Source organism: Gymnogyps californianus, chromosome 20 (assembly GCF_018139145.2).
Source record: "Gymnogyps californianus isolate 813 chromosome 20, ASM1813914v2, whole genome shotgun sequence".
Lineage (NCBI taxonomy): Eukaryota > Metazoa > Chordata > Aves > Accipitriformes > Cathartidae > Gymnogyps > Gymnogyps californianus.
Genome location: NC_059490.1, coordinates 1,482,900 through 1,510,119, shown reverse-complemented (window position 1 = coordinate 1,510,119; position 27,220 = coordinate 1,482,900). Strand labels below are relative to the sequence as shown.

General features: G+C 44.7%; 1 protein-coding gene across 1 annotated transcript in view; it reads left to right on the top strand.

Annotated features, from left to right (window-relative positions):
- The window catches only part of GALNT17 (polypeptide N-acetylgalactosaminyltransferase 17), a 216,665-nt gene that overhangs the window by 60,837 nt on the left and 128,608 nt on the right, over positions 1-27,220 (top strand). Inside the window, exons 3-4 of the mRNA XM_050909051.1 lie at positions 17,273-17,439; positions 26,461-26,635. Coding sequence (XP_050765008.1) covers positions 17,273-17,439; positions 26,461-26,635 — 342 coding nt within the window. The remainder of the gene's footprint in view (positions 1-17,272; positions 17,440-26,460; positions 26,636-27,220) is intronic.

Genomic DNA, 27,220 nt, shown 5'->3' with positions numbered 1-27,220 from the left:
GTCTCAGTTTTCTCTTGTACCAAGACACTGAAATGAGATACTTTCTCAGCGCATATCATGACTTGGGCAGGAGGCTGTACTGTATGCTGCTTCATATATCTGGCATCACATTTGCCTTAGTGTCTCATTTCTTCCCCAAAATAGAAGGCATGCAACCTCCTTCAAGCTTTGCTTGAAGCAAAATGCTTTTTGCCTTTCCCCCCTGCCCCAATGAGCGTAGTCTTTTTGGTAGACATGGCTGAGATCTGCAAATATTATTGCAGCAAGTGAGAGCGCTCTTTATTGGTGGTTTCCTCAAGTTTTTAGTAGCTGGAACGTTCCTGGAGTCGCACATTTGTGATATTATGCCAGTTCCTTAGTCATGTCCCGCCCTAGGGTGTTTAGCCAGGCTTGATGAAATGAGTCTGAGGAGAAGGACAGCGCTTAAGACGACAAAAACAAACTACTCGAATTATGCTGGGAAATAGAGTTTCATGACTGTTTATTTGTCGTCATTGCTGTTTATTGCAAACAAAGGAGGTCAAAAGAGCTCTTTCTCTCTTGCATGCACAATATGTTATTTTACCTTTTGCAAAGAGGTTTTTGGTTGGTTTGGGGTTTTTTTGCAATCCTACATACAAACAATAGCAAGGAAAAGAGAGGCAAGACGTAGTGATTTTTCTTCATCATATAACTGAAGGAAAAACTAGAGAGGAATCAAGACAGTGTAAGAAGGAAAAAAACCATGATGCTTTCAGGTGAGAAATTCTGTTTGAATATCATGTGGGAGTGTATTAAAAGATACTTCCATCTCTACGAAAAAGTTAGAACTAGTTGTGTATCTTCTTTCCTACTAGATAGTTGTGGGTCTGATCCAGCATTGTGTGAAAAACAGTCTTGCCCTTGGCTTTTTATGGCTTCAGCCATAAAAAAGGAAAAGTAATATTTTCCAATACTTGGAAAGATGCCACCTGAAAATTTTCTGGGAGAGCAAGTAAAGAAATCAAGCAGTAAATATCAGTGTCAAAGCTCTGGCATAAAGGAAACGTGCCTCAGAACAAGGCTCACCAAAACTAGATCAATTTTGCAGTTCAGAGACAGGTTGCTGGGCATTTTCTATCTGTGCATGCCATGCTGCCCAATCTGTCCGATCTCTGTGGCTTTAGGCATTTTTATTCTGCCAGGCTGCACGTTCCTGGTGCTGTCCAAAGGAATGCTTGAGGTTGTGCCAAATCTGTCCCCTCTCTGCTCTGAAGATCATGCGGGTAGGAAGATACTTGTAAACCCAGCTTCAGACCTGAAACAATTTTGGTTTTCTTTCTCCGGCATCATCAAGGCACTTGCGATCTGAAGAGCCACCACTGCTGTGTTGCGCGTGCAGACGCTGCCTGGCGCCAAAGCTGCGTGCACCACCTGCCTCTCCAGGGACGGCGCTGCAACTTTTGGTGACTTTTGGATGATTTGCACAGGAGGAAAAAGCTGCTTTATTGCTGCATTGCTTTTCCAGTACTAATACAAACCAGCGTGCAGTTGAATAAATACTGGTATTGATCTTTATTCCTCAGTGCATACCAATATGCCTGTATAGAGAGATTGTTACTGGACTTCCAGTAATTCTTTTTCTTGAAAACCGGGCAAGTAAAGTCTCTAAAGACACACTTTGCCAGCTGCACTTGGTATTTGCTGATTATTTTTTATGCCTACTACAGTGACCTCTTAGAGGGAGCCAGCTCCATGGCGCAGAACAGTGTGGTGCCTTGCACACGCGTGCAGGCAGGTAGGGTTGGCTCCACTGAGAGCTATGAAAAATCACCGTAGAACTGAGAGTGTCTGACTTCATACTGAAAAGTTTAGGGTTTTATTTTTTATTTCTATTCTGGATCTACATTGAGACGTAGGATAACTTTCTTTTTCTTTTTTTCTTTTGAAGTAAAGGTTGTTGCAGTGTACTTTGTCTGAGAACTATGCATGCTCTGTATGGAGTCAGAAGTGTGTCAAAAGCCTTCAGTGCTTAGAAGTCCCAATATCTTCTTTAAACTCAGTCAGTAAGGAAGTGCTTTTGGGAAAGTAACTCTAGAGTTTGTTTAGTGGCTGTTACGAGATTCTCTTACTGTCGTTATGCTGCATAGTGTAACCTTGAAACGCTGTGACCATGGATTTATATACATGGTACCTAATTTTTTTTTTATGCAATAGATTCCACTAATTGTCAATTTTCCCTTCCTGACTACAAAATTATTCCCTATTCTTATAAGTTTGGAACATGATGCTTCAGGGAAGGCTTCTATCTGTGAAGTGTGCTATAAAACATTTACTAATGTAAACATAAGTATTAAATGCATGCTTTGGCAGAGGATGGGATTAGTATAATTTAACAACTTGCTTTTGTGCTCTTCTGAACTCCGGCGCTGAAAAATACCTGCATAATCGTAAATACTTCTGACTAAACTATACTTATGAAAATAAATGAACCAAATTAAGCTTTGGATACACTTCTTTTAAGTTGGCTTCCAAAGGAATCGAAGCTTGTGTGTTAATGCTACCGATCTGCTTCCATGTATTGCAGAGAGCTTTTCTGTTGCCGTGGGAGCTTTTAAATAGGTTGCATATTCACAGCCAAACCAGGCAGAAGTATGAGTCAAGCACTGGTGTCTGACAGCGTCGGTCCTGAAGTCATTTATTTAGTTTTCCAGCATCCATGGCAGTCTGGTGTGTTGGCTCGCTTGGCCGGTGGGTTGTTGCCTTGAGCTGCCGGTCTGAACACGTGCAGCTTGCTGGGGTGGGTGACCCGGGCGGTGGGTGAGCTTGTCCTGCAGTCAATGGCTTGTTTCAAAGGACAGTCAGCCACAAAGCATGAATCCTTTGAAATAATTTTAGAGTTCGTTACTGAATTTTTCTCCTCTTCTCCTCCTCGCTGTCCCCAAATCGTGGCCATTCAATAAATCCTAGACCGAGGATCTCCCAATGACTCTTATTCTTCGTATGTGTGAAATAGCTTGTGTGCATGGGGAGAGATGGGTAAGTGGATGTGACAGTCGTAATTGCTCTGGCTTTTATGTCCCTTAGATCTGTCTGAACTTAATAACTTTATTACAAGAGCCCCTGACAAAAATAAATCCTGTTCTGCACGTTCTGTTTTTACAACTTAGTAGATCACTTCTTGTTAGAACTTGCTGAGTAAGTAATGTGCATTTAGAAATGCCTGTATATCCCTAAATATTTAAATTGTAATGCATATTTTTGATACCCTAATTCTAAAATATAAAGCATAACATTTCTGAAAAATACTTAATGGAAATAAGGTAGATGCTTTAAAAAACAAATTTTGTGGGAAGTATGGGGAGATTTAGAGCTTTAATGATCAGAAATAGTTTGTGAGAATCTAGTGTTCTGAATCTATAAACACTGAAGTATACCAGACAGCATTAGGTCTTTCAAGATGCTTGGATAATAGGAAATGGTTTGCTTTTCTATTTACTTCATAGGGTAGACACAATTGATTTGATATTGATAATCCCTTTTGCAAGAAGACATGTGCAACTGAATCAGCAAAATACAAACTAAAATAAGCAATCAATGAATGGAGCATGATTAGGAAGTGGCAACATGAATAGCAGTCTGAACACTTGCTTTCTTTTAAGCTTGTTCATAATCTTTACAAAGGCCAAATGAAGATCAATTCATTTCCTGGTGAAGCTTTATTTTTGTGAGGAGAACATGAATGAAGCTTGTTTGAAATTAATAGCTTTAGTTTGTGGAATTACTTGTCACCAGTTCAGACGGATATGCAAGGTTTTCCTTTCCTACTGAGATTTAAAGACAAAAAGCAGTACAGATATGTAAGTAACAGCTGAGAAGCAGTGTGTGTGACTGGATTAAGGAAACTCGAGCAAGCTTGAACCTGCCTGTGTGCGTGTACACACACTGTGTGTGCAGACAGCAGAAGATTGTAACGTGATTTATAATGTATTGTATTTCATCCACGGTGCTTTACAACCCAATCACAAGTAAATCATTGAATCCAATCAGTGCACCATTGATATATAAGAATTTACCTCCCAGGTTTTCAGCTGCATCAATACAAAGTATGTACTGGTTTTTTGTGGCAAAGCAGAGCATGTACTGGGCCAGGAGGGGATCTGTGAATAGCTACTGGCTGCAGGCAGAAAAGAAAAGCCAAATCTTGGGTGTGTATTAATGTGTTAAGTTTGGCTGTGCAGGTGGGAGAAGATTTTGTGTTAGGTTTTGTGTCAGGTCTTGTGGGAAGCGGGTAAAAGTCAGATGGCCTTCATGAGGAGAGGGAAGAAGACCTCTGAATTTTCCTACTGTGTGGTTTTCAGGTGTACGTCCAAACCTCTGGTGTGTACAGGTAAATGACAAGTATGTATCGGGAAGGTGTAGACCATGTGTCACTGTATGTATTTCCATACAAGTTTGCTGTTTGTGTTTTGCGTCTACTCACATGGAGTATATCCTGGCCACTGCTGACTAAAAGTGCATCTGATGAGGCAGTCTGTGTTTACAACCTGAAGTTGCAGTACACATCTATCTCCTTTGGGGCTGTTGGTGGTGGCAGAGTGAGAAAGGAGCTGACTTTAAGTGTGTCAGGCTTTAGATACTCCTGTTAGTGTCTCTGTTGTGGCAGAAAACAAATGTAGAACCTTATTTGTTCTCTGGGTTTAAGTAATAGTAAAATACTTTCTAAAGTGTCTATGCTAGGTAGCTGTGTATCTGTTGTCATTTGGCTCTCTGCAGATAAAGTCAGCATTGAGTAGGCATAGCAAAAAAGGTCTGATACCCAACTCACGGGGCATTTCCAGCTCATCGCTAAAAATTACAGTATGTTTTTTTTATTCTTAACCCTCTAGCAATTCAGCTCTTGTTTGACTGGCTGTATTGGGTTGATATCCTCCCTAACCTGCCTGGTAGGTATGTAAATGGTGTTAGTGTTTTACACTGGGGTAAACTGGATGACCTTTCTCCCTGTATGCTTGGGCTCTGAGTTGTTAGCTTTGTCTCCCAGTTTTGTCTCTCTTGCATTTTGTTTTGGCAGAGGTGGAGAATGCAACCCGTAACAGCAGAAAAGCCATACAGGAGCAAATTTAACCGTAGAATAGCAGTGGTGGTGCGGATCTTTATCTGTGAAATAAAGGGAAACTTCTGGCATATTGGAGTGAATGCTTGGCCTTTTGCTTTATTGCACCAGAAAAAAAAATGTTGCATGAAAAACCAGATTACAGACAGCGTGGCCAGTCATTGCTTTTGAACTCTGTCACTACCTACCTATGTGATCTTCAAGTTCATTAACCTCGCCATGCTTAACGTCCCCTACCATTAAGGGGGCACCAATATTTATAGCCAGTTAATTGCATTCAGTTAACTAGTACCTGAAATTGGAATACGAGTAGAAATGCAAATCAAAATCAGCCCCATCCTCTGGTTTTTGACCCTTTTGACATTGCTTGTGACCTGGGGTTGTTTTGTCCAAACGAACCAGTACATGTCTCTTACCAAATGGTGTGTTACCATGACCTCGGTGAGCAGCCTGCGCTGTGTGGATGGGTGGATGGGTTGCAGTGGTGCCGGCTCCATGATGCTGGGGTTGTAAAGCTCTCCTTGTGTGACTTCCACCATGCAGAAATTTGCCAGACAGGGCTGAGCAACACCCCTCTGCTGAGGCTGATGTAATTCTGACAGAGGTTAAGTAAACTTATACAGTGATTTCTGTACATAACAGAAAAGGTTTAAAAACCTCTTCATCTTCCCAGTTCATAAACCTGTCAGCAGAGTGGATCTGTTATTACAAAAAAGAAGAGCTATCTCTAAAAATCCATTGTGCCTTTTAAGTTCATCATTTTTATACTAGCTGTTCCAGCAATGGCATCATTCCACCCGGTGTTCCAGCAGCACAAGCGTTGGCTGCTTTTCTTATTCATTGCCCTAAGTATGTACTGGGGATGTCAAAAATCTTGAGTTCCAATGAGATCTATTCTAGTAAGATGCTCCTATGGTAAGGCTATATACCAAGGATTTAATTTTAAATTTGGCAGGTAAGGCTTACGGCAGTGACGGTTTTATACCAACCTACCTGAGTAGAGCTGTGAACTTGTTGATAAAGCTTGCTGGTGTGATTGCCACCCTGAAGTCACTGGCCTGGGAGGCTCTGATGGGAGGGTAAGGGCTCACTTCACCGGACGTGCCCATCTGAACGTTCAGTCTAGGTCTGCCTGTGATCAAGGGAGAAAAAAGGCATTTCCACCTAGCCCAAAAATAGCTGCATCAGTCTGTTATACTAGACAGCGATGTACTTATACCTCGGATAGAGGGGTGGAATAAATTGTACTTTGGCAGTGTCAGTGTCTCTTCATTGACCTCGAAGGGAGCTTTGACTTCTACCTTAGACTAGATGTCTATTAATTAGCCACATCCAGTGTTCTGTCTACATGATTGGCTACGTGAGTAGTAGACAACTCCTAATAGAGGATGTCAAAACATACACTGTTAATTTACAATTTTACCTTACTGCCTTTCATCCCGTGATCTCTGAGCATTTACAAGCTTGTAATTGTTGAGGATTTGGTTGCCCCTGTGTAGCAGAGTCAGCATTCCTCTGCGTGACGGTGCCGGCTGGCGCAGTGCCAGTCCTTCCTCGGTGGAAACACAGGGTCTGCTCAGCAGTTTGGCAATGAAGTCGAGAGCAGACCTTGCATCGCAGCCTGATAGCTCAGGGTCTACACCGCATAGGAGGTCAGGGTGCTTCTCGCTTTGATGCGATGATGCCCGTCTTTGTAAAATGCTATAGACAGCCATTTTCAAAGCCTGTTCCTTCAGTCCATGCCTATTTCGACATTATTCAGCGTTCAGCTCTGTTTGGAGGGGACTGTTTTAAAACAAACACGCAAAAAAATGCTCCTACATTTTCTCCCTGTCAGATGCGCTTTGCCTGGGATGACAGATAGGCCAACAGACTTGGCAGAGCCATTGCAGCAGGACCTGTGGGGTTTGTTCCTGAGCCCCGCTGACCTCCTGTCGCCTTGGAGTTGACCACTTAATTTCTTCATTTCTTCATTTGAAGCAATGATAATGTTAACTTTGAACAACATCATGTGATGCTTAAATCATTGATGCCTTAGTTAAGGGGAGAGCAGCCTCCTTCTCCTGAAGACTCTTGACAAACTGAGAGTGCCCAGCTCTGCTGTAGATGTCCGTGGTGTCCAGGTGTGGCCCTGAGGGAGGCGTGTTCGCCTCCTTGCAACATGGTCATGCAGGGCAAAGGCACTGGCCTGTGTCTAGCCCTACCTTGTCATGGTGTATTTTGTCACTGTGGGACTGATGAGGAGCAGGCAAAGAGCCGGGAGGCTCTGTGCAAGAAGCAGATACAGTGGACGTCATGACTTGCACTATCCTGAAAAGTATGTACCTGGTGATAGGCACCCATAGGCTGGCTGTGGGATTATAAACCACACTGTGTGTTAACCTGCTTTTGGGACCCTGCTCCACCAAAAGAGTCCTGATGCTGTCTCTATAATGGGGTAAAATTGTTGGTATGTCATATTTGGGGGTGCTGTGAAAGTGCAGTTTCAGGAACCAAAGGGTCAGAGCTTCCTAGGCACTGAGAGATTTATTGATAATTCTTTTAGTTGCAAGATAATGTTTGCTCCAGATTGCCTTTATAAGAGCTTAGTGAAACAGTAATCTATATGATAGTAATTTTGGGGAGAATTCCACTTAATGTGCAGAAGTTCTAACCAAGTTGTCTCTTACGCACCCTTAGCTTTAATGTTGCAGTTCCATATATCATTGTAGGAAAGGCATTTAAAAATGTATGAGCTTATTAAGTTGAACTCTCTCTGCTGCTGAACCGCATTTTATAGGAAAATCTACAAAATCCTGTAAAAGCTGTGCCAACATAGTTGAGCACTTTCATGATGCTAACAGTGTTTTTCAGGACAGTAAGTAACAAGAATCATTTATTCTACTAATCAAAAGAATATTTGCCTATTTAAATATTCAAACTCTCAAGCCTTATACAAGAATGAAATGTCAGGAAGGGATAAGCTCCTGATAAGCACGTTAGCTGGATTTATTTTGTGTGATGGCCAGCAAAGAAATGATTAGTAACTATACATCAGGAGCCAGATTGGGGAACTACTGAGTGCTCAGAATTAAAAATAAAAAATGTGGGCGGTGGGGGTGGGGTGGGGGAGGGAATCTAGCCACTCTAATACGTGGGAGAGGAGGAAATCTTTGAAAACCCGTCATCAGGATCATCTTTTATGAAGTGTGGTCTCCGTAATCAGAACCACCACATTCTTGGTCTGCCCTGTCTTCTTCCACAGGCACTTAGGATCTGGGTTCCCCTGTCCATTTTGTGCCACTGTACAACTGGCACAGATTTTCATGCCTAACTATTTCTGTCTGCCCAGTTCATGAGTGTTTATTATGGTTGATCACACAAAAAAGATGGAGAGGGGTCCAGTAGGACCCCTGTTAGTAGCTATAGGGGTAGCTTCATAGGAAGTGGGAGCAACATAGAGCCCTAAAGACTTGGGGCATTCTGCAGACCATGGGTGTTCAACCTTCTCCATGGCGGTTCCTGCTGTTGGCATTTCAAAAGAACATGTAGAAGGGATGTCACCTTCATGCAGTGTAGGAGAATTGTGTCTTGAACAGCCCTAAAGGGCATTTCTGCAAAGATGAGTAATGTCATAGCATCAGAGCTAATGATGATGTAGCTATTAAATAGATACACTGGTCATCAATCAGCCTGAGCACCCGTCAAGGCTAGCACAGAGGGCTTCTGCTCCCGAGACCCTCTGCCATGTGGCAGCAGAAGCAACGGGTCCAGTACCCGCATGTGGCCATGAATGTGTTCCCTAACTTAAGAGCATAACACAGTGCTGTGTGCTTCCAAAAATTCTCTCTTGTGATGCTGCCTAATCCTTACCTGCGCCAGACATTAGTCAGACCAATTAAATTGTTCCAATGGCTGCAAAAAAGCAGCCTACTGTTACTTGGTTGACCTTTTCTCCTGTGTGTATTTTTCAGCCTTGACATCCATCCAAAGCAGAGTAGAGCCTGGCCATGGACGCTATGCATAGTATCCTTCGTATATTGGGTTAGAAGGATGGGGAATCTTAGCGGCTTCATGCTGGAGGAAGGACACAAAGCAATGGCTAGGCCAGGGAGGGCTGAATGTCAGCAGGGAGAAGTAAGAAAATCTTACTCTAATGTGGTATCAAGGTTTTACAGTAGACTTCTACATTCCTGGTCTGCCAGTAGTTCACTTTTGGGCAGTTGTGTGCATTATTCTTCATCACCTCTTCAGCTGTCAAGTAGTGACCGTTCCTGCACTGGTGGAAGGGGGAAACGTAAAGCCTGCAGCGCATTTAAGTCTCCAAAAAGGATGTCCTACTTTCTCCTAACAACAGTTACCTTGCACTGATGTTCAAAATGAGTAGGAATTGGTCTTATCTAGTGCTGTTCTATAGGGTGGAACTTTGTGTTTTGGGGATTTTCAGCATGCTGGTGCCCTTTCCTGCTCTGCACAGCATATAGAAAGTTTTGCTAACTCTTCTTGGTTATTGAACGTAAGGAGTTGGTAAAATTCTTCTGTGCTTTGTGGATCACTAAACAGATGCTTTCTTTCCAATCAAGGGTGTTGCGTGTGTGGACAAGGTACCTGCGTGCTCTGCTGGCTGTCTGGGAGGTGGTGGTATGGGGCAGGGTGTGTGCTACGTTACGAGGTGAACAAATTGCAGTGTAACTCTCTGAACTCTGCCTGTGCCTGCCTGCTATGCCTGCCAGGACGAGCTCTGCTCTTACTGTGACACAGGCTCAGAAGGTATTTTCCTCTGCTGTTTGCAGTGATGGTGCCTGAGCCTGGCCCGCAGTGGCTGATTTGCCTTTGCTGCCTTTCTGCACTTGCATGTATTTATCCTGAAAACGGCATCATCAGTCCTGGAGCAGTTGAACGAAGGGAGTGCTGATGCTGTTGCCTATATCGAACTGCCCGAGCTTGGAGGTCAGAGCTAAGTCCTGCTCTGTGTCCACGTCCGGGAGAGGAGCGTGGGATCTGCCTTTGCAGCTGGCAGTGGTTTCTGAGGAGCCTCTTGGGACCTCTTCTTTTGCTGCTGACTGATGAAGGTTTCACTGCCAAGGCGAGCAGCTGACCTGCCTTGCTCAGGGTCTGTGCTGGAGCCATGATGCCCGATTTGCTCCTACCAGAGCATTGCATGCCTGTCAGACAGGCTTGCAGGTTTGTGTCAGATTGGGACCTCAGCTACAGCTTATTTGGGAAGGGCTTTAAACCAAGGGCAGGCAAGTGATGGGGAGCTGGGGGAGGCGTATCCTTCCTCATTATATTGTAAGACCCCACACAGATATATAGCTGCACTGTCTTTGGCTTTCCCTCGATCTTTGTTGTTCTTCACTTGCTGGTTAGCTGTGTGTTTAAAAATAAAAATGCAGCTTGGGGGAAGATGGTTGTCCTCTTCCCAGGCTCTGATGTGGCTTCTGCTCTCTGGCTTAGGCACCATGGTCTCGTCCAGGACCCCTGCACGTTGCTTCTTCCCTTGTGCTGTAGGGCATGTTTGAGTGCTTCCTTTTATGAGAAGGTTTTGTTTTTCATTGGCATTTCTTGAACTTTCTGTTTGGCTTCACTTGCCATTGTGTTGGCATCGCACAGTAAGGAACCGGGTTGAGTACAGAGTTGGAAGTGACCTTTGCAGAAGGGTGGTGCTGGTGAGGCTGTGGTGGAGATCAGCTTTGGGGCATGCATTTGCAGATCAAAGGGCGGATGGCCACATCTGCAAGCAGAACCTCTGCTTATGCTCCAAACGGTACCTCGGGTAGCGTTGAGGTGGCACCAGCCTGGAGGAAAACAGCTCGTGGCAAAATGTTGTGTCTGTGTGGTTCTATACAATGCAAAAATATGTCTCAGAACAGATGGTGAGACTGTTTTACTCGAGTGTTTTAAGGCACAGTGGGTGTGAGATTAGATTTTTCTCTACCTTGCTTAAAACTGTGATTTAAAAACATCACCCATGTTCTGAGTCTGCAGCAGCAGATACTTTTCCTTCAGCGATGTTTTCCTAATACCTCTTTACCACCTGATACTCCTCCCAGTTTGTCTCTCTCTGGATCTTGACAGACGACCTCTGTGTGTTGTTGCACCCCCTTCCGTCAGTTGGAGAGATGGCTCCAGAGGGCTCCAGGCTGGATAACAGGCATTAGGAATGATTTATTAGAAATATATCATTAGGAAAATCAGGTTACTGATGGATCATTTGCAGATAGCCTGTTGAAGCATGTTTTTTATCTAGATCCAAGTATTACATTTAATACATTGGACATGTTTGAAAACCAGGGTGCAGCTGACCAAAGCAGGCTTTTCAAATTTATGGAGTTCTGCCTCCTCACTGGAAATGAGGACAGCTATACTTTCTGCTTAATGGTATTTAATCTCCACTTAAAACTTTGGTAGGCATATTTCTGTTGGAATTGGGGGGCAGGAGGCAGTACAAAAGGCACAAATTAGGAAAAAGGTGATGGTCTTGAAGATTTGAGGTTCTGTGCAAAATAGATACGTGTGCTGTCAGGAGTGGATGGCCTGAGGGAGGCATATCGCGGAAGGTGGAAGATTATATTCATCACTGGCTCTAGAAATTATCTTTGATGCAGCATCTGGGATTAGTGATTACTGCATCATCTAGCAGTATTTCTGCTTTGTGATCTGGGGAGGAAAGCAAGCTGCAAGTCTGTCCAGCTCCTCTGGACTAATATCTGGATGCTGTTGCTCATTTTTTCCACAGTATGAGATAATGATCCTGTTGTCCACGGTTATGGACTTTGAAAGAATATAACGCACTATTGTCTCTTTCATTAAATTGTTTTTTGTTTGTTTGTTTGTTTTTGGTTGGGTTTTCTTTGGGTTTTTTGGGTTTTTTTTTGTGTGTGTGAAAGGTGCTACCTGACAGTACCTGTCATCCATAGGAGAAGATGCACCAAACACAGTCTATCAAGTCACACCATTGGCATAAAAGTCCACCGTCAGCTCCGTGCAAGCATGGTTTGATCTGGAGCTGAAGGAGCAGACAAGTGGGTGCCTGTTTTGTCCGGGAACAGTCCATGTTCCAGGTTGTTCATAAGCTGCACTGATAGTGCTGATAAATGGCTTGTATTGGGGTAGTGAAGGTGTAGAAACTGTCTGAGTTTGGCTCTCAGTTGCCTGATACTGGACAGCGGGATTCTAGGTGGTTGATGGAAATAGCTTTGCACCCCAGAAGACAGTTGATATGTATTAATTGAGTAATAGAGTGGATCATGTTAAATCACTGAACAGGAAGAAGTGTTTTTTAAATGTTACTTGCCATTTTGTGGCCTCTTTGTGCTCCAGGAGCGCTTGCTGTGATTCCAGGTTATTTTTCTGCTGTGGGATCACGAAGCAGTAAATGATATGATATCCCTTTTCTGTTACTCAGACAGCCAATAAACATCCTAATCTCACTTGCTGCACTGAAGAGTAAGATTTACAGCTGTGTGGTGAGCATAAAACAAATGATCGGAGGATTCAAAGGCAGACTCCTGCAGCAGACAAACATACAGAGTAGCAAAACTTTTTTTTTGTGTGTGTTTTGAAATTGGCTGACTTGATTAATACGGCCTGATGTATGCCAAGCTGTTCAGCGTAAACTCAGCCATATTTCCCCTTCCCCCATCTCCCATTCTCACCCTTCATTTGTTTCTGAATGGCTTCTTACATAAAGCAGTAACTGCAAAGAATTCACAGTAAAAAATGTCCTCCGTAAATACATTTTATTTCATGTGTTTCCTTGCATGTTCTCCTGATTGCAGACTTGGGCTTCATGTAGAATAAAGAACTTGGAGCTGAGAAAGGTGACAGTGTCCACAGTCCGGTAGTGCCATGGCCTCTGCACCCGTCCGCCTCCCTGGTTCCCTTGCCGAGCAGGTGGGGAGGACATTGGGATTTGGTCCATGGATGTGCCGGGCAGAGGTTTATGCTGGGTCTTGTGTCTGTGGTCGGTCTGTCAGTCTGTTTCTGGAGTGAAAAAAGATGTGTCTGAGGCTTGGACCAAGAATGGAGTAAACCTCCTTTCTCACCTGTTTAAGGACAAGTGTCACTCATCAACAAGAACTCAGCGAGATCCTTAAATTAAATCCAATGCCATACGTTAGGAGGTCTTCCAGCCTCAAACTTAGAGTTTTTGAGCATGATTTAATGGGACGTAGTCAAGCATGATTTAATGGGACATAAAATGCCTCTTACTCTGATACGCCATTGATCTAAATGAGAGACAAAACTATAAGGGATCTGTTTCTTTTTGCTATTGATTCACGATATTTTGATATAAATCCTGCAAGCAGGTGCCAGGCTACATTTAACTGAAGAGAGCAGGATTTAGTGGGGAAAATGTCATTGCGTAACCTGCACTAATTAGTTTACAGGTGTTGGCAAGTAAGTAGTGTTCTGTGCTGTACCAGTCAAGTGTTTCTCCTCTAGCAAAGAGGGGATTGTGAGGGATCAACTGCAGCCTGCTTCAATTTGCTCCAGTCAGAAGTATTTTCAGATGTAGAAGGCCAGGTATTGCCCTTTTGTAAACTGGCACAGTGCCTCTGTTGTGCAGCTCTGCCTTGGGTCCATGTGCAGATCTGCACTTGGCTGATGAGCGCCTGATACGTGGGAGGGGAAAGTTTCTGAAACGGCTTTTTGGTAATGATGGAAAGCTGAAAGTGGACAAATTTAGGTTGAAAATGAGGTGCTGGTCTTTAACCCTATGGGTAACTAATCACTGACACCAACAGGAATGTATTGTGGTGGTCTCTCCGTTGTATTTCATTTGAATTTAAAAGTTTTCAAATGGATGGAGGGTTCCCTTGGAAATCCAACTTACTGGACCGAGACTTGCTTGCGGGCAGACCAGATACGGTGTGAGCTGAGCATTAGAAATAAAACCTGAGATTCTCCTCCTAGAAGAAGTGAGGAGCTGTGAAGGTTTTCCAGCCTACGTAAGAAATGGGTTTGCTTTGGTGTTAATTCAGGTTCTAGAAAAGCTTGGCAAAAATCTCAGAATAACAGGTTTATTCCTAGAGCTTCTTGTCTCCTGTGTGCTGCTCAGCCTCGAGCTCCCCTGAGAACCTTCTCAAATATCACGTTTATCTCATTAATTGCTGGTCCCTGAAGAGACCAGCCCACGGTCTGGGCTGAAGACTACAGCTGTGCTAGAATCCAGTTCTGGCCCTGTGCATCCCCTTTTGGATAATTAGTGAGACTTGAATCCTGAATTTAGAACTATTTTGGCCTGGGATCTGAATTTTGAAGGTACTGTCTGGCAAGCAGCCAAATGCTTTCTCACCTGCGGGTGGTAACTGTGGGCAGAGGGGGAAGATGTGTCTCAGGTGTGGTTTGATAGCACGTGCATTGCTTGGGACTCATCCCCGAGCCCCTTGTCACTGCTCTTGCGGGGACCCGGGGTTGGTGCTAGTTCTTCCGTGCCGTTCCTCTGGGTTGCGCTTGAAACACTGAAGGCAGCAGAAATGTCACATCATGCGTCTTCCCACCTTACGCAGAAAACGCAGCCCCTTAGGGTTGAAAAGGTGCTTCGGGGTACGGGAGGGTGGAGATGGAGGACAGAGCTCTGTAAGTTGGAGCGGTGGGCAGCCCGGCAGCCTCGCCTGCCCGCTGCCGGCAGGAGCCAGCAGGGTCCCGACCTGCAGACCTGCTGCGAGACAGCAAATCCTCCCTAAACCGCTGTCTCAAACGGTTGTAGGAGTAAAACAGTCAAACCTCTGCAAGTGGTCTGAACGATAAGGCTGAACCACAGAGTCCAGATCAGTCCCTTTTCTATTTAAAATGCGTAGAAGAAAAAAAACCAAACCAGCAAACAACCAAAACCCCACCACTTCTCATCTCGCGTACTCATTATTCCTGCTGTTTCTAACAAGTTCTCCGCTGGCCCTTCTAATGATGTTTGAGCTCAAGCAATTGTTTTTCCTTTTCCCCTCCCTGGCCACAGGAGAGCCCAGAAGCACCAGGTGTTTTCCTGCACACACGCATGAATACTTGTTGACACATCGGCTTGTCAATAATAAACGGCTGCGGTGGAGCCCGGAGGGCTGAAGTCCGATAGCGCGTGGCTGTGGGCAGCGCATATCGCTCAACCCAGCTGCTTGTTGCACCAGCAACTGAAGAGAGCCTGTGTGAAGACGACTGACAAACTTGATGTTAGTTTGGTTTTAAATTGCTGCCTTCCCGGCTCCTGTGGTTGCAACCGAAGCCACTGGAGAGCACGGTGTTTATGCAAAGCCTTTGCCTCCCCCCCACCCCGCCTGCCTTTGGAGAATTGCAGCTTTGTGCATATGAACAATGTGGGTATTTGACATGCCCACTCCCTCCACGGACTTATCTCTTCTCCCTGTATCTTTGTTTGCCTGTCCTCAGCAATCGGGGAAGAAGAGCTGTGATAAGAGTGGTGCAGGGCGAATGCGAATGAGCAGGAGATGAACCTCAAAGGGCTCGGTTTGGATTTTCCTCCAAACCTCTTTGATCACAAACTGAGCTCTTTATCCCCCCGAAGTGTGCCCTGGGGGAAGGCTGCCCAGAGGTGTGCGGTGATTAAAAGGAAATACTCTTGCTCCTGTGGCCACCGTCTCTTCAGCTTAGCAGGTATCGACATATATCAAAAGCAGGTTTTTAATCTCGGAGTCAGTTTAGTTTGACTTTCGTGGCAGGATTTTGGGGTCAGTTGTCACTTTACCCCATCACGACTGTTCATTCATTTTAAAGAGAGATTTTCCCTTTGGAAGATCCTTTTCAGCATACGGTGTGTTCCCTTTTGTAGAGAGCTTGGCTTGCTTTAGGGTAGGCAATAGTTAAATCAAGAAAATACAGCCTTGTTTTTATCCAGCATACTTGTTTAACTGAAGAAGATTCATAAAGAACTGTGTTTCTGTGAAAATCTTTGTCTCCCAAGTCTCATTTTGGAGTCTGAAGAATGCCTGCTGTTGCCTAAGAAACACCCAGTACAATTAAATACGGAGTCATTGTTGGGGAGTCAATGAGCTTGAAGCGACACTGGGATGTCGTTTGTACCTTCGGTCTTTCTTTGCTTATCTGGGCAGGATTTACTTGGTAAACGCTCATTGTAATTCTGCGAACACTGCTAATGTTGCATGTCTAATCTGTCATGAATGCGGAGAGGGAGCGGGGAGGCTCGTTTTCTTCTTCCCTCACACGTATTTATTGTAGGGAAAGCTGAGAGTTTGATTAAATTGTTTGAAGTAGTTAAAGATCTCCTGTTTGCTTTCTGCAAGTACTTTTATTAAGATTAGGTTTCTGGTTAGGATAAAGCATGGCATTAAAACAACATCTGTATCTCATTGGGAACGATGTGTGCTCCTTGGAGAGCTGTGGGTTACCTGGAGGACCTCTTCCACTTACAGCTACCCTAGTTCTGCTCCATGGGTGTCCTTGGTCTCGAGGTCTTTTGTATCGATGTAACGTGAACCTGTTGCTTGCCAGGGATGGAGCTGGCTGGTAGGTGAACTGGGAGCTCCTTCCGCTTCTGTCCTGCTCTGATGCACAGAAATGTGTCTAAGCAGATACCTAGCCACAAAACCAGCTCGAGTTAAGCAATTACTCCTGAAACCCAGAGAGATGACCGCAAGTTTCTGGTTTTAACCAGTCCTGGCTGTGAAGTACAAAGACACCAGTTCATGGCAATGCTCTGCTGGGGTACTCGAGAGACAGGAATGTATTCAGAAGTATCTGCAAAGAGAGCTAAAACATTTATTAAGACTGTTTAACCAAGGGTCATTTCATATTCATTTCGTTCCAAAGCAAATGGGAAGAAAATTCACAAGTGCCATTTAAGAACAAAGCTCGTTTCTGAGCACCTATTAATCTTAAAACAGAATAAGAATGTGGAGTTTCACTTTAAATGGTAAAGCCATTTTCTCTCTTCTGGAGGCTGCTTTTTGTTCCATGCCCGCAGACATAGGTACACAGACACGCAAACACAACCTCAGTTAAGTGAACTCTGGATTTGCACCCTGCCCTTGGTGCTCTCTGAGCCCGGGGGATACTCTCTGTCGCTGCTGTCTCTTCCTAGACGGCACTGCTGAAATGAGGCACAAGCAGCTGTAATACATGGTTGTGCAAAGCTGTGAGATGTCAGCCATCGTCTTGCACGATGTATTAAATGTGTGCCCAACTTGAAGCACTGCACTGTGTGGTCTGCTAACCCTGTCTCTCTCTCTGCCCTTTGTGCTACAGGTGCAAAGAGCTGAAATATGGCAAGGACCTACCCCAGATCTCCATCATCTTCATCTTTGTGAACGAAGCGCTCTCTGTTATCCTGCGATCGGTGCACAGTGCTGTTAATCATACGCCAGCTCACCTCCTGAAGGAGATTATCCTTGTGGATGACAACAGTGATGAAGGTTAGCAGCGCTGGGATCTCCAGAACACCAGGAGGGTGTTTTAATTTCTTAAAATCTTGTGGAGGGGTTGTGCTTCTTTGGGAGCGGTGACACTGCTGGGAGGCACATGGTATGAGGTGGCGGGTGTGCTGGCCGGCACACCAGTTTTCTCCAGCTTCTGTAGCAAAAAAGGAACAGGATCAAACCAAAGTTAAAATCTGAGATAATTACTGATTGAAAGTCTAGCTGAAAGCTAGAAGGCTAAAGGAAACCAGAAAGCCGTCTTGCCTTTCTCTTCACGGTAGCATTCAGAAGTTCTGGTTTCAGATGTATCCTCGCTTCTAATAACAACACTTTGGTTGTTGCTAAATATTTACTATGGAGTTGAGGGACAAGAGCCTGCAGCCTAGTGAGCCTTTCTGCTTTGGCCCCTTGCGGTGGTGTTAAACGAGACGTTTTCTCTGTGTGTGCCTCAGTTTCCCTATCTGTAAAGTAATGTCCCAGGCTTTATAAATGGCTGGGACTGTGTAGAGGCCCTCCTTCCTCTTATGTTATGTTTTTGATATGAGAAGGATAAGTAAAGAGGAAGAAGAGGAAACAAACACACCCAACCTACTCAAGTCAAGCCATGACAAAACGTGGAGGGGGATGTTAGGTTTCCCACATGACACACACGTCGTTTGGTTCAACCTGCTCTCAGTCACTGTTGCAATGCCTTCCCTTCTGGCTTTTGATAACACAGAGCTGCAGGAGGTGGTTTCGTGTGGAAGCATTTTCAGACTCGGATTCTTCCAAGATTTTTTTTTTTCCAATATACAGTTGGATAATGTCATTAGGGTAGTTAAAATCTTCATGAAGAACAGCAAATAGTTAAGTTACTTTGATTACTGCCTTCTTTATTTGTACTGCATGCTTTTAATATTACTTTAAAAAAATAATAGACATGTGCTGTGGATGCTGTGATCAGAAGGGAAGAACAGGGAGGGTGCAGGATGTGGAGAGCTCATTTCCAGAGGGAGCCTGAGAAGTTGCTCGTCTGTCTGCAATGAGACGAGATGGTATACAGTAAGCTATTCAAGCCTGTAAAAATAGGCACTCAAATACCACAGTAATGAGCACCATAGAAAGCTGATGAATTATAATTACCAGTAAAAGAAACAGGAGGGCAGCTCCTCAGCTGATGGAAATCACAGCAGCTCTAGTGCAAAAGCTAGGATGATGTGCACCAGTGAAGCTGTGGGATTTCAGAGCTGGAACTGTTTGGCTAGTGAAGAGAAAGTGCAGGTGATCTGTTGCTGCAGTATTTAGCATTGCCCAGTACTTAGAGGGTTCGAAATACCAAAATGAGATGCTGCTTCTCCAAATTTTACCATATCAATGGGGTGAAGAGAAACTCTTTAAAAGAGAACCCATTGGTAATAATTATTGAGCTTCTCTACCCAGTGCCATGCACAAAGAAATATGTTTCTAAACAGCCTCCACCCATCATTCAGTATGCAGCACTGAGGCTAATATTGAGTCAAGTACTTTGGAGACATTATTGAAAGGCACAGGACAATGAAACGAATCCTTTCAAAAAGCATCGCCTCCCGCAATAAGCTGAGACTGCAGCTGGCAGTGAGGATGCAGAATGAAATCTCTTTATCCGCCGCTGAGGTTGCAAGGCACCGTCTTCCCTGGTGCCTTGCTGCAAGGGCTGGGCCAGTGGTGGTGGGGTTTGGTGGCAGGCTGTTGACAGGGCAGTGAGACGGGCGGCCAAAGCTTGTAATGTGTTCAAGCACTTCCAGCTCTGAGATTTCCTCTTTGTGCCTGTTTTTGCAGGCTGACCAAGCTGCCTGGGTTCTGTTGGAGTGCCTTATGGCACCCACCTAGCCAGGGAGGCAGATGCAGGGAGATGACCCAAATTGAGGGACAAATTCATACATCATGTGCAGGGTGTGGGAAAATCCCAACCTCCTTGCAGACCTAGGCAACGTGCGCTCTGCATCCCACCAAGAGGAGGCATTGATTGCATTGGGATCGTGAGCATCCGGGGTCCCTGGTGATGGGCCAGGGTTGTGCTGAGGGTTGTACACCACCTGAACACCAAGGTGGCTCTGTCCTCACAAACCTTGCGATGGAAGTATAGAAGGAGAGTGGGTGTAGGGAATGAGGCGATGCTATTAGCCGGTAGGGTTAGTTAGTAATGTCAGTACTATGCTGTTGAGTCTTTGTAAGCATCATGACAAATGAGATTTTTAAGGAGGGATTTGAAGGAAGATAATGAGGTAACTTGGCAGATGTTTATGGAGAGCTCCTCCCAAGCGTGTAATAATCTAGTTTTCTCATGTAAAAGAAATGATACAAACCAGAACATATCTCTGGGACCCATGCATTCACACTCGGCATCGTCAAGGAGCTTCAATGACAGCAAAGAATTATTAATGGCAATAACATTGTCATATAGTTCCCACTAATGGTAGGAAATAATTGTGAGCAGCAATAGCAACATCATATAGTTGATGCTTTGGATATTACAAACAAAGTCGTTGTAATATATAGATTTGGCTCCTACAGGAAAATAATTACAGGAAAATAGTTTCTCAAGAGCTCTAAGATTTAGAGATGAATCCTGCAGGATCAAGCGCTGGTGTTGAGCAGAGAATGGGGTTGCATGGGTGCGACTTTGGTGGCTGTGATTGAACAAGAGAAGGAATTACTTTAGCCTCTTTGTGAGCAGCCGCATGTGTTTGAGGGACAATTTCTACGGGCGTATGGCTTGTCGCTGTAGCCTAGGCAAAGCCTTCGGGGGCTCAGTTTTATACACCTGAAAGAAGGTTGGCCTTCAGAGAATAGTGGCTCAAAACCAGTAGCTGTGTTGTACCCTGGTGGGTTACCAGGAGCAGCTTCTGGGAAGGTTGATAAAGGCTCATGAAAGTCCATGGCTCGGGCTGCACGCTGGGGAGGGTTTCTGTGTAAGTTTTGTCAGGGAGCACTTTACACAGATGTGAAGAGGAAATACAGCTTGTAGGTGTAATTGAAGAACAAAGCATGTTCCCAAACCAAATGTTAAAAGACGCCTGGGATTTCCAAGTCAACTTCAAGTTTTAAAATTAGTCCCAGGTAAGAACCGCGTACCCTGCGCACCCCAGCTGTTATTTGCCCTTCAGGTAGACCACTAACTAGTTACACAGATGCGATCAGAACCTTTTGGTGTTTTGTAGTTTTCAAACTGGAACAAACTGCTTCTGAAGACTCATTAGACACTTCTTGCTCTTAGCTTTGTTGTCACATGGTATGTACAACAACACTGCACAACTTAGAAGTATGCAGTGAGAGATTAAAAATTAATAAACACAGTCATTCTGATTCTTTGTATCTGAGCTGTACATAGATAAAAGATACCAATGTATTGTAATGGGAAAAAAAAAAATCCCTCCTTGAAGGAAAAAGCTTGGGGAGTTGTAGTTTGAACCCCCTTCTCCCTTGAGTTGCACATTATACTTTGTAAAGACTTTTTTGGAGGCTGCTTTTGTTTGTGTTTGTTGCCGGGGTGTAATTACAAAGCCAGTGGGCAGGTTGTGTTTCTGAGTGATAACGTTTCCTAGGTTGTTGGAGGGATGCAGCAATGTGCCCCTGAGATGTTACGTTATCTTGCAGCTGCACACTTTGTCTGTTGCTTAATCATCACCTGCTTGCCTTTTTTTTTTTTTTTTTGCTGTCTGTCTTTTAGTGTTTTTAATCTGGGATAATATCTCTTTGAAAAGCAAACCTCCTGGTATAAAAGAAAACCTTTGGATAGAAGACTGCTTAAAGGAGCTAGCTACACTCAGGGAGACATGCTATGGGTTGTAATTTATCTCGGTGTAACGTATTAGCTGTGACTTGATATATCATTTTCTTGTTTTGCAGCTCATTTCAACAGCAACAACAGCGGTTCGTGCATGCTATCCCGGGAGCTAGCTCGCTTGCGTTTCGTCTGTGTCTGTGTTTAGAGGAAGGTTTTAACAGAATTGCAAGAAGCTGAGTCATATCTCAGCTTTTCCTAGGCGCTGGTCCAACCCAAGTGCCTAATTATTCCAATTGCTCAAACTAAAGATGGGTTGCTTAATTGCAGCTGCCCTAGTGCTGTCCCACTGGTGTTCAGGTCCCCGAGGCTTTCAGGTCCTGCCAAGGCATGGAAGAGAGCAAACCTGCTTGGTTTGTCTCTATTTGGCTTTTGCTGAACCAAATGAACCAGAGGCTTGCAGCCGAATGCACCTAGTGGGACCAGCTTTGCCTGTAACCCTGTATGAGAATGGATTCATGCACCTGCTCCCCTTTTCACAGTTTCCTCTTCAATATTTGCAGGCAGAAAGCTTCGGAGACTCACCTGGCTCTGAGTCTCGCTGCAAAAGTTCTCGTATTCATTTATTGCCTGTTGAAAGAGTTTGTTTTGTGAGTTCATGCTGCAGAAATCCAACCCATGATGGCTTTGGTGTTTCAGGCAGGCGAGAGCGTGGAACAAGGGAGGGCTGGTGTCTCCCATGGCACTGGAGCACTCCCAGCCCCGACTCCTGTGTCCTCCAGCCCTCCGTGTTTCTGATAACAGCCTTGGGCTCTGTAGACTTTGCCCACCCAGCCTAGCCTGGCAAACACAACTATGTTTGCTTTAGGGGTGTAGCGGAGGTGTGGTCTGCTCCCTAGGACCACCTGGGCATTGCTGTATATGAAATTTTCTGTTGTTGGTAGTTCCTTGGGCTCCTCTGGTGCCGTGGTCTTTGCTTCGTTCTTTGTGTGGCAACAGGCAGTTCCCATCTTTAGTTCTGGCGACTTCAACAGGATTTGGGAAGATCTGGGCAGGAATTGCAGTGTGGAGTCACTGAGCAGTGGATGTTCCTGCGGTTGCTTCTGGGCTAATGTCCGTGACGTGGTTACTTTCAGGGGCATCAGGTGGTTCAATTTCTGTGGCAGGCCTATTTTGCAGGAAGCTCATGTAGGTGACAGAATACTTTGCAATAGATAACCTAAGTCATTGCAGCTGGCAGATGGGTTTTCTAATAGAGCAACAGGTCTATTGGATTCTAGTTCCTTGGACTTGCCCTTCAGTGAAGATCAATACGGCCGGATGGAGAACAAAAGGCAGGATTGAAATTGAACCTGCTGGCATTTTCAGTAGGATTTCTCTCTGCAAATCTTCCCTGGAAGTAGCTCATGCAATGGCAAAGACCAAACGTTCACAAATACCTCCATGTGCAAATATTGATTGCATCCTTAATAAACATGACTTAAGAATGATGTGGGTGTGCTCTGAAGGATGGTCCAGTAGGCTTCCCCAAAGGATGCATGAGTGGGGGGGGAAAGAGTGCCATAGGATACAGAAGAGAAAGGAGTCTCTGGATTCCATTGCAGTGCTTAGTTTGGATCAAAATACTGGTTGTGTAGCCCACGTAGATCCACCCGCTCAGGTAGCTCACGAGTGCATGGCCTAAATATGTGGTCCTTTGATTAGGAAGGATGAAGGTGAGCTGGGGAGCCACTGCTCTGCTCCCGTCTTGGCTCCTGACTTTCTTTGTCATTACTTTGCATCCAGAGTTTCAGGTTATGAACACTGGGCTGATTATCATGCTAAAGTTATCATTGGCTCAGTATCTAGTGGATATTCTCATTTTCAGCAAAGAGCTGAACTGGTGAAAGCACTGCTATGACCCTGTGCAAGGCAGAGGTGAGGAGAATGGCAGCAAGTTACCTGAACTGCGAGATGCTTTCACCCATGCTGTAGTTTGCATGAAGTCCTGAAAATAGCAAATCCAAAGGCCAGGTTGCCAGTTTGTGTGAAAGCTGACTCCCTTAAGCAAGGGGATCTGCTGTTGTCCGTTAGCGCAAGGCATTTAATTCCTGGCATACAACTTCAGACCTCCCAGCCTTCCTATTACAGCTCTGGGGCGTGCTGCAAAGATACAACAGTTGGGAATGAAATATTTCTTAAGTTAATATGACAGACGAAAAGCTTTGCTGCTACTGACCTTAATGCAGCAGCTTTCCGCATCCTCAGCCTGAAGCCACGCATTCTGACAACACATGTCAGAGCCGCCGCAAGTTGTTTTCCTGTTACACTAATGGCACTCAATGAAGCAACTGCTGAGTGAAGGAAAACGCAGGGTAAAATTAGGAATGACTTCAAATGACTTGGATTAAGATGAAATTTGTGAGTGAGTTATAATTTCCAGCCCACCAGAGTTCACGTGGAGGGAGCTGAGCACGTCTGGTCCGACAGGACCAGAATCTGTGGGACCGGAGGAGCTCTGACAGTGCGGCTGTGCCTGCGCTGGGGTTTCCACTGATGCTTTTCGACACAGCCACGTCAGTCCTGCTCATTGGCGAGGGAAGACCTGGGCCAAGGCTCGCTTAATACTTGAACGGCAGTTCTGCAGAGCATTCCCGGAGATTGGCATTTCACTTTTGTTACCTAATACTGGATTTTCCACACCTGTGCTCCTGGATGTGCTGAGAAATGAAATGCAAAGCCCACCCCATCCTTGTGCCTGCTGGCTGGACGCCCAGTTGAGTGCCAAGTATGTATCTCATAATACCAAAATAGCGCTCAGCAGCTGCTGTGCACCATGCCCTCTTCCCGCAGAACTGCAAACCAGCTCAGAAGGGCGAGAGACTGGCAAAGGCCAGCACGGATGTGCAGCCATCCTCTCCTTTAGGGCTTGCACAGGCACATAAGAAAAGTGAATTCTCACCCAAAAGGCGTGTGCTGTGGGCTGAGCCAGGCTGGGAGGGAAGGCAGGGAGCAAAGTCCGGAAAGGAGCAAGTCTGTGCAAGGTTGTACAGGAAGCCCTTAGTGGAGAGAGGGCCTGGAACCATGTCTGGTTAATGCTTTCACCGCTCTTGAGTGTTTCTCCATTTGGGTAGCAGCCCGTTAGAGATGCTTGTAGCATGTGTTGTGGGCAAAAGAGGGGCACTCTGGCCTCTGCTAATGAATGGGGCGGTGGGTTAGAATGATGCTAATCATAAGCATCTTCCCGACCGACTCTCCATGGTCGCCTCGTGCTGTTTCGCGGGTGCACGGCTGTGCTGTACTGGCCTTCGTGCTCTCAGCATGTCAGTTCTTCACCTGCTGGCATGAGGCTTCCTTTCAGAGAGGAGGAGGATGTGGCTGTGGCTCCCTGGGGAGTTTCTGACGAGCTGCCTGTTCCACGGCATGGTGGGCGTAGCAATCGCTCAGGCTTCACCCTTCGCTGCCTTTGAGACATGACGTTACAATTCTTCCCTGTTTCACTAGAGCTATGCTGTCCTTCGAGCTGCTCAAACAATTCCCATGAATATTTTTCCTGTTTTCCTTCAACTGAGATTAGAACTCCAATTTGAAAGTTGTTTTAATTGTTCAGTCTAGCCTGTAATGCAGTGGTCTGCAGCATTAATGACTTACCTTCTGACAAAAACATGTGAGATGCCAGTGCTATGCTCGTGAGGTTTCATCTGTCAAAAAAATGTGTGTCTCTGTCTCCTTAAAACCATTCGGGAGAGTTGTTGTCTCCATAAAATACTGGCTTTTCTCTGAGTGGCTCAGCATGAAATGGAAGTTGCTAAGTTATGTATGTATGTGATGCAGATGCTTTGAATTGAGGAAGGGGCTCATTTGCTTTATTCTTTTTATTCCCACTTCAGCATAAAAGAGAAATGAGACTTCTGGGAAATTGAGATGTGAGGGAAACCTTCCCAGAAAGGCAGTCTGAAGAAAGCACGTTTTATGTGCTTGGAAGAAGGCATGGAAGGGAAGGGAACAGATAATCCCTTTTCCTTTGATTTCTCGGGCTAAGCCCAGCAGATGGGACTTGCTGTTGACTCTTTTGCTCTCTGTTGCCATGTTTCCTTCATGTCGGAACCCCCGTATGCTCATATGTCTCAAGTATTTTACCATGTGGATTATATCAATGGTGACCTTTTTTTTTTTTCTTGTTTTTCTGGAGAGAGAGTATGTGTGAAGGTAGTAGACTGTAATTTGGGGTCACGGACCATATCTTAATTTTCTGTTGTCCTGGAGCCTCATAGGAATAAAAGACATTCTCAGGAACTGCTTTCATGGTGTTAATAGTCTGTGTTGGTACACAGTGGTATTGCTTAGCTTTTACAGAGTACTTCTCGTCAGTAGATCTTTATGCGTTTAACGGATGCACCAGGAAGTAAAAGGACCAAGGCTTCTGGCAGAGGACTAGCACTTTTCCAAATTGTTGAAAAAACATACTAGTACTTACCTCTTATTGTAACCTTTCATATGCTTCCACATTCAAAGTCCTGTGTGTCTTTTATACTCAATACTTGTAACTATCAAAAAGTTTAATGCTGGTAATGACTGCAGGCTGACAGATCCATTATGTTCTCAGCCATAGTACATACACGGGCTTAGACAACGTAATTAAATGACCTGCAGTTTCCAATGAACAGAAGATACGCAGTATGAGGAACTTCTGAACAAAGCCAAAATGTCTTTTATCCTATCATAAAAGCAGGGGGAATTTCAAATTTTCTAGTGGCAAAGCTTGGAAAACATAGAGCAAATGCCAAGACTGTTGTAGTGAGGCTGAGTAAAAAGGATAGTGACGCTCATACACAGTTTTGATGCACTTTAAGTTACTTCAGATGGGTTTTGCAGCATTTCTAGCAATCCATTCAGCTAAAATCTCCATCAGAAATTCAGAGCACTAGTGTTTGGTATCCACAGGTGGCTTCTTTCTATTCTTATCTTTCAGTGGGGTGATACCTAGATACTGCAAGGCAATCTAGCTGGCCTCTTGCTGCCCTTTGCCTCTAAAGATGGCATTTGGGCTCCTTAGTCGTCCAACAGCAATGTTCTTGGCAACCTTGAATTTCTTTTGTAAGGGTTGTGGTCAGTCCACTATCGTGCGGTCTTTTGCAAATCAGCATTGATTGACCCTAAACGATTATATCCCTCCCAGTGGTGTTGAGAGATGTGTGGCTCCAGTAAGTTATGCTCATATCCATCAATAAAGTGGGTTTATTTTAGGTGAAAACTGTTGCACCTTTTCAATGGATTCTCTGGCACTTCTTCTCTAGAGGAACTGAAGGCGCCACTAGAAGAATACGTCAATAAACGATACCCAGGCCTCGTGAAGGTGGTGCGCAACCAGAAGAGGGAAGGCCTTATCCGAGCTCGTATTGAAGGATGGAAAGCTGCCACTGGCCAGATCACTGGATTTTTTGATGCTCATGTGGAGTTCACTGCCGGCTGGTAGGTGCTCAACCTCAAGGTCTCGGTTAGAGTGTGTGCAGTGCATTAAACAAGGGACAGTCCATCATTTTGTAAGGATGTGTTTGCAAACAAGCCCGCTGGCGTATTAATCCTGTCTTCCTTCTGTATTGAATGGCCACTGAAAACCTTGCCTTGCCCTTGTTTTCTGTAATCCTTTTCTCTTCCCTGCTTTTATGCATGCACATCCTTGTACCCCCTGTTTACGTTTTTCAGGTTGATTTCCCATTCCCTTAGCCTTAAGTAATTTCTGTAAGTTTAAAAAAGCCCAGGCAGCAAGGGATTGAAAGAGAAAGTGTTCCCTGCTTCCTTGCCCTTTGCAGCTGGATCCCACTGGGGAAGGCTTAGGTGGTTTAGATTGATTTGTTTCTTCTGCAGCTAGGAATAAGTGCAGAGGTGCAGAAGCAGCGAAAGGTGTTTCATAAGGATTTTTTCAGAGAGATTCAAAACATTTGAGTTCAAGTGGCTTAAGTTTGAGTCTAGATCATGAGAGAAGCCTGAGAGTGATTTTTTTTTTTCTTTTTTTCCTCTAACCAAGTGTAAAAAGTAAATGGTCCGTGTTTAAAA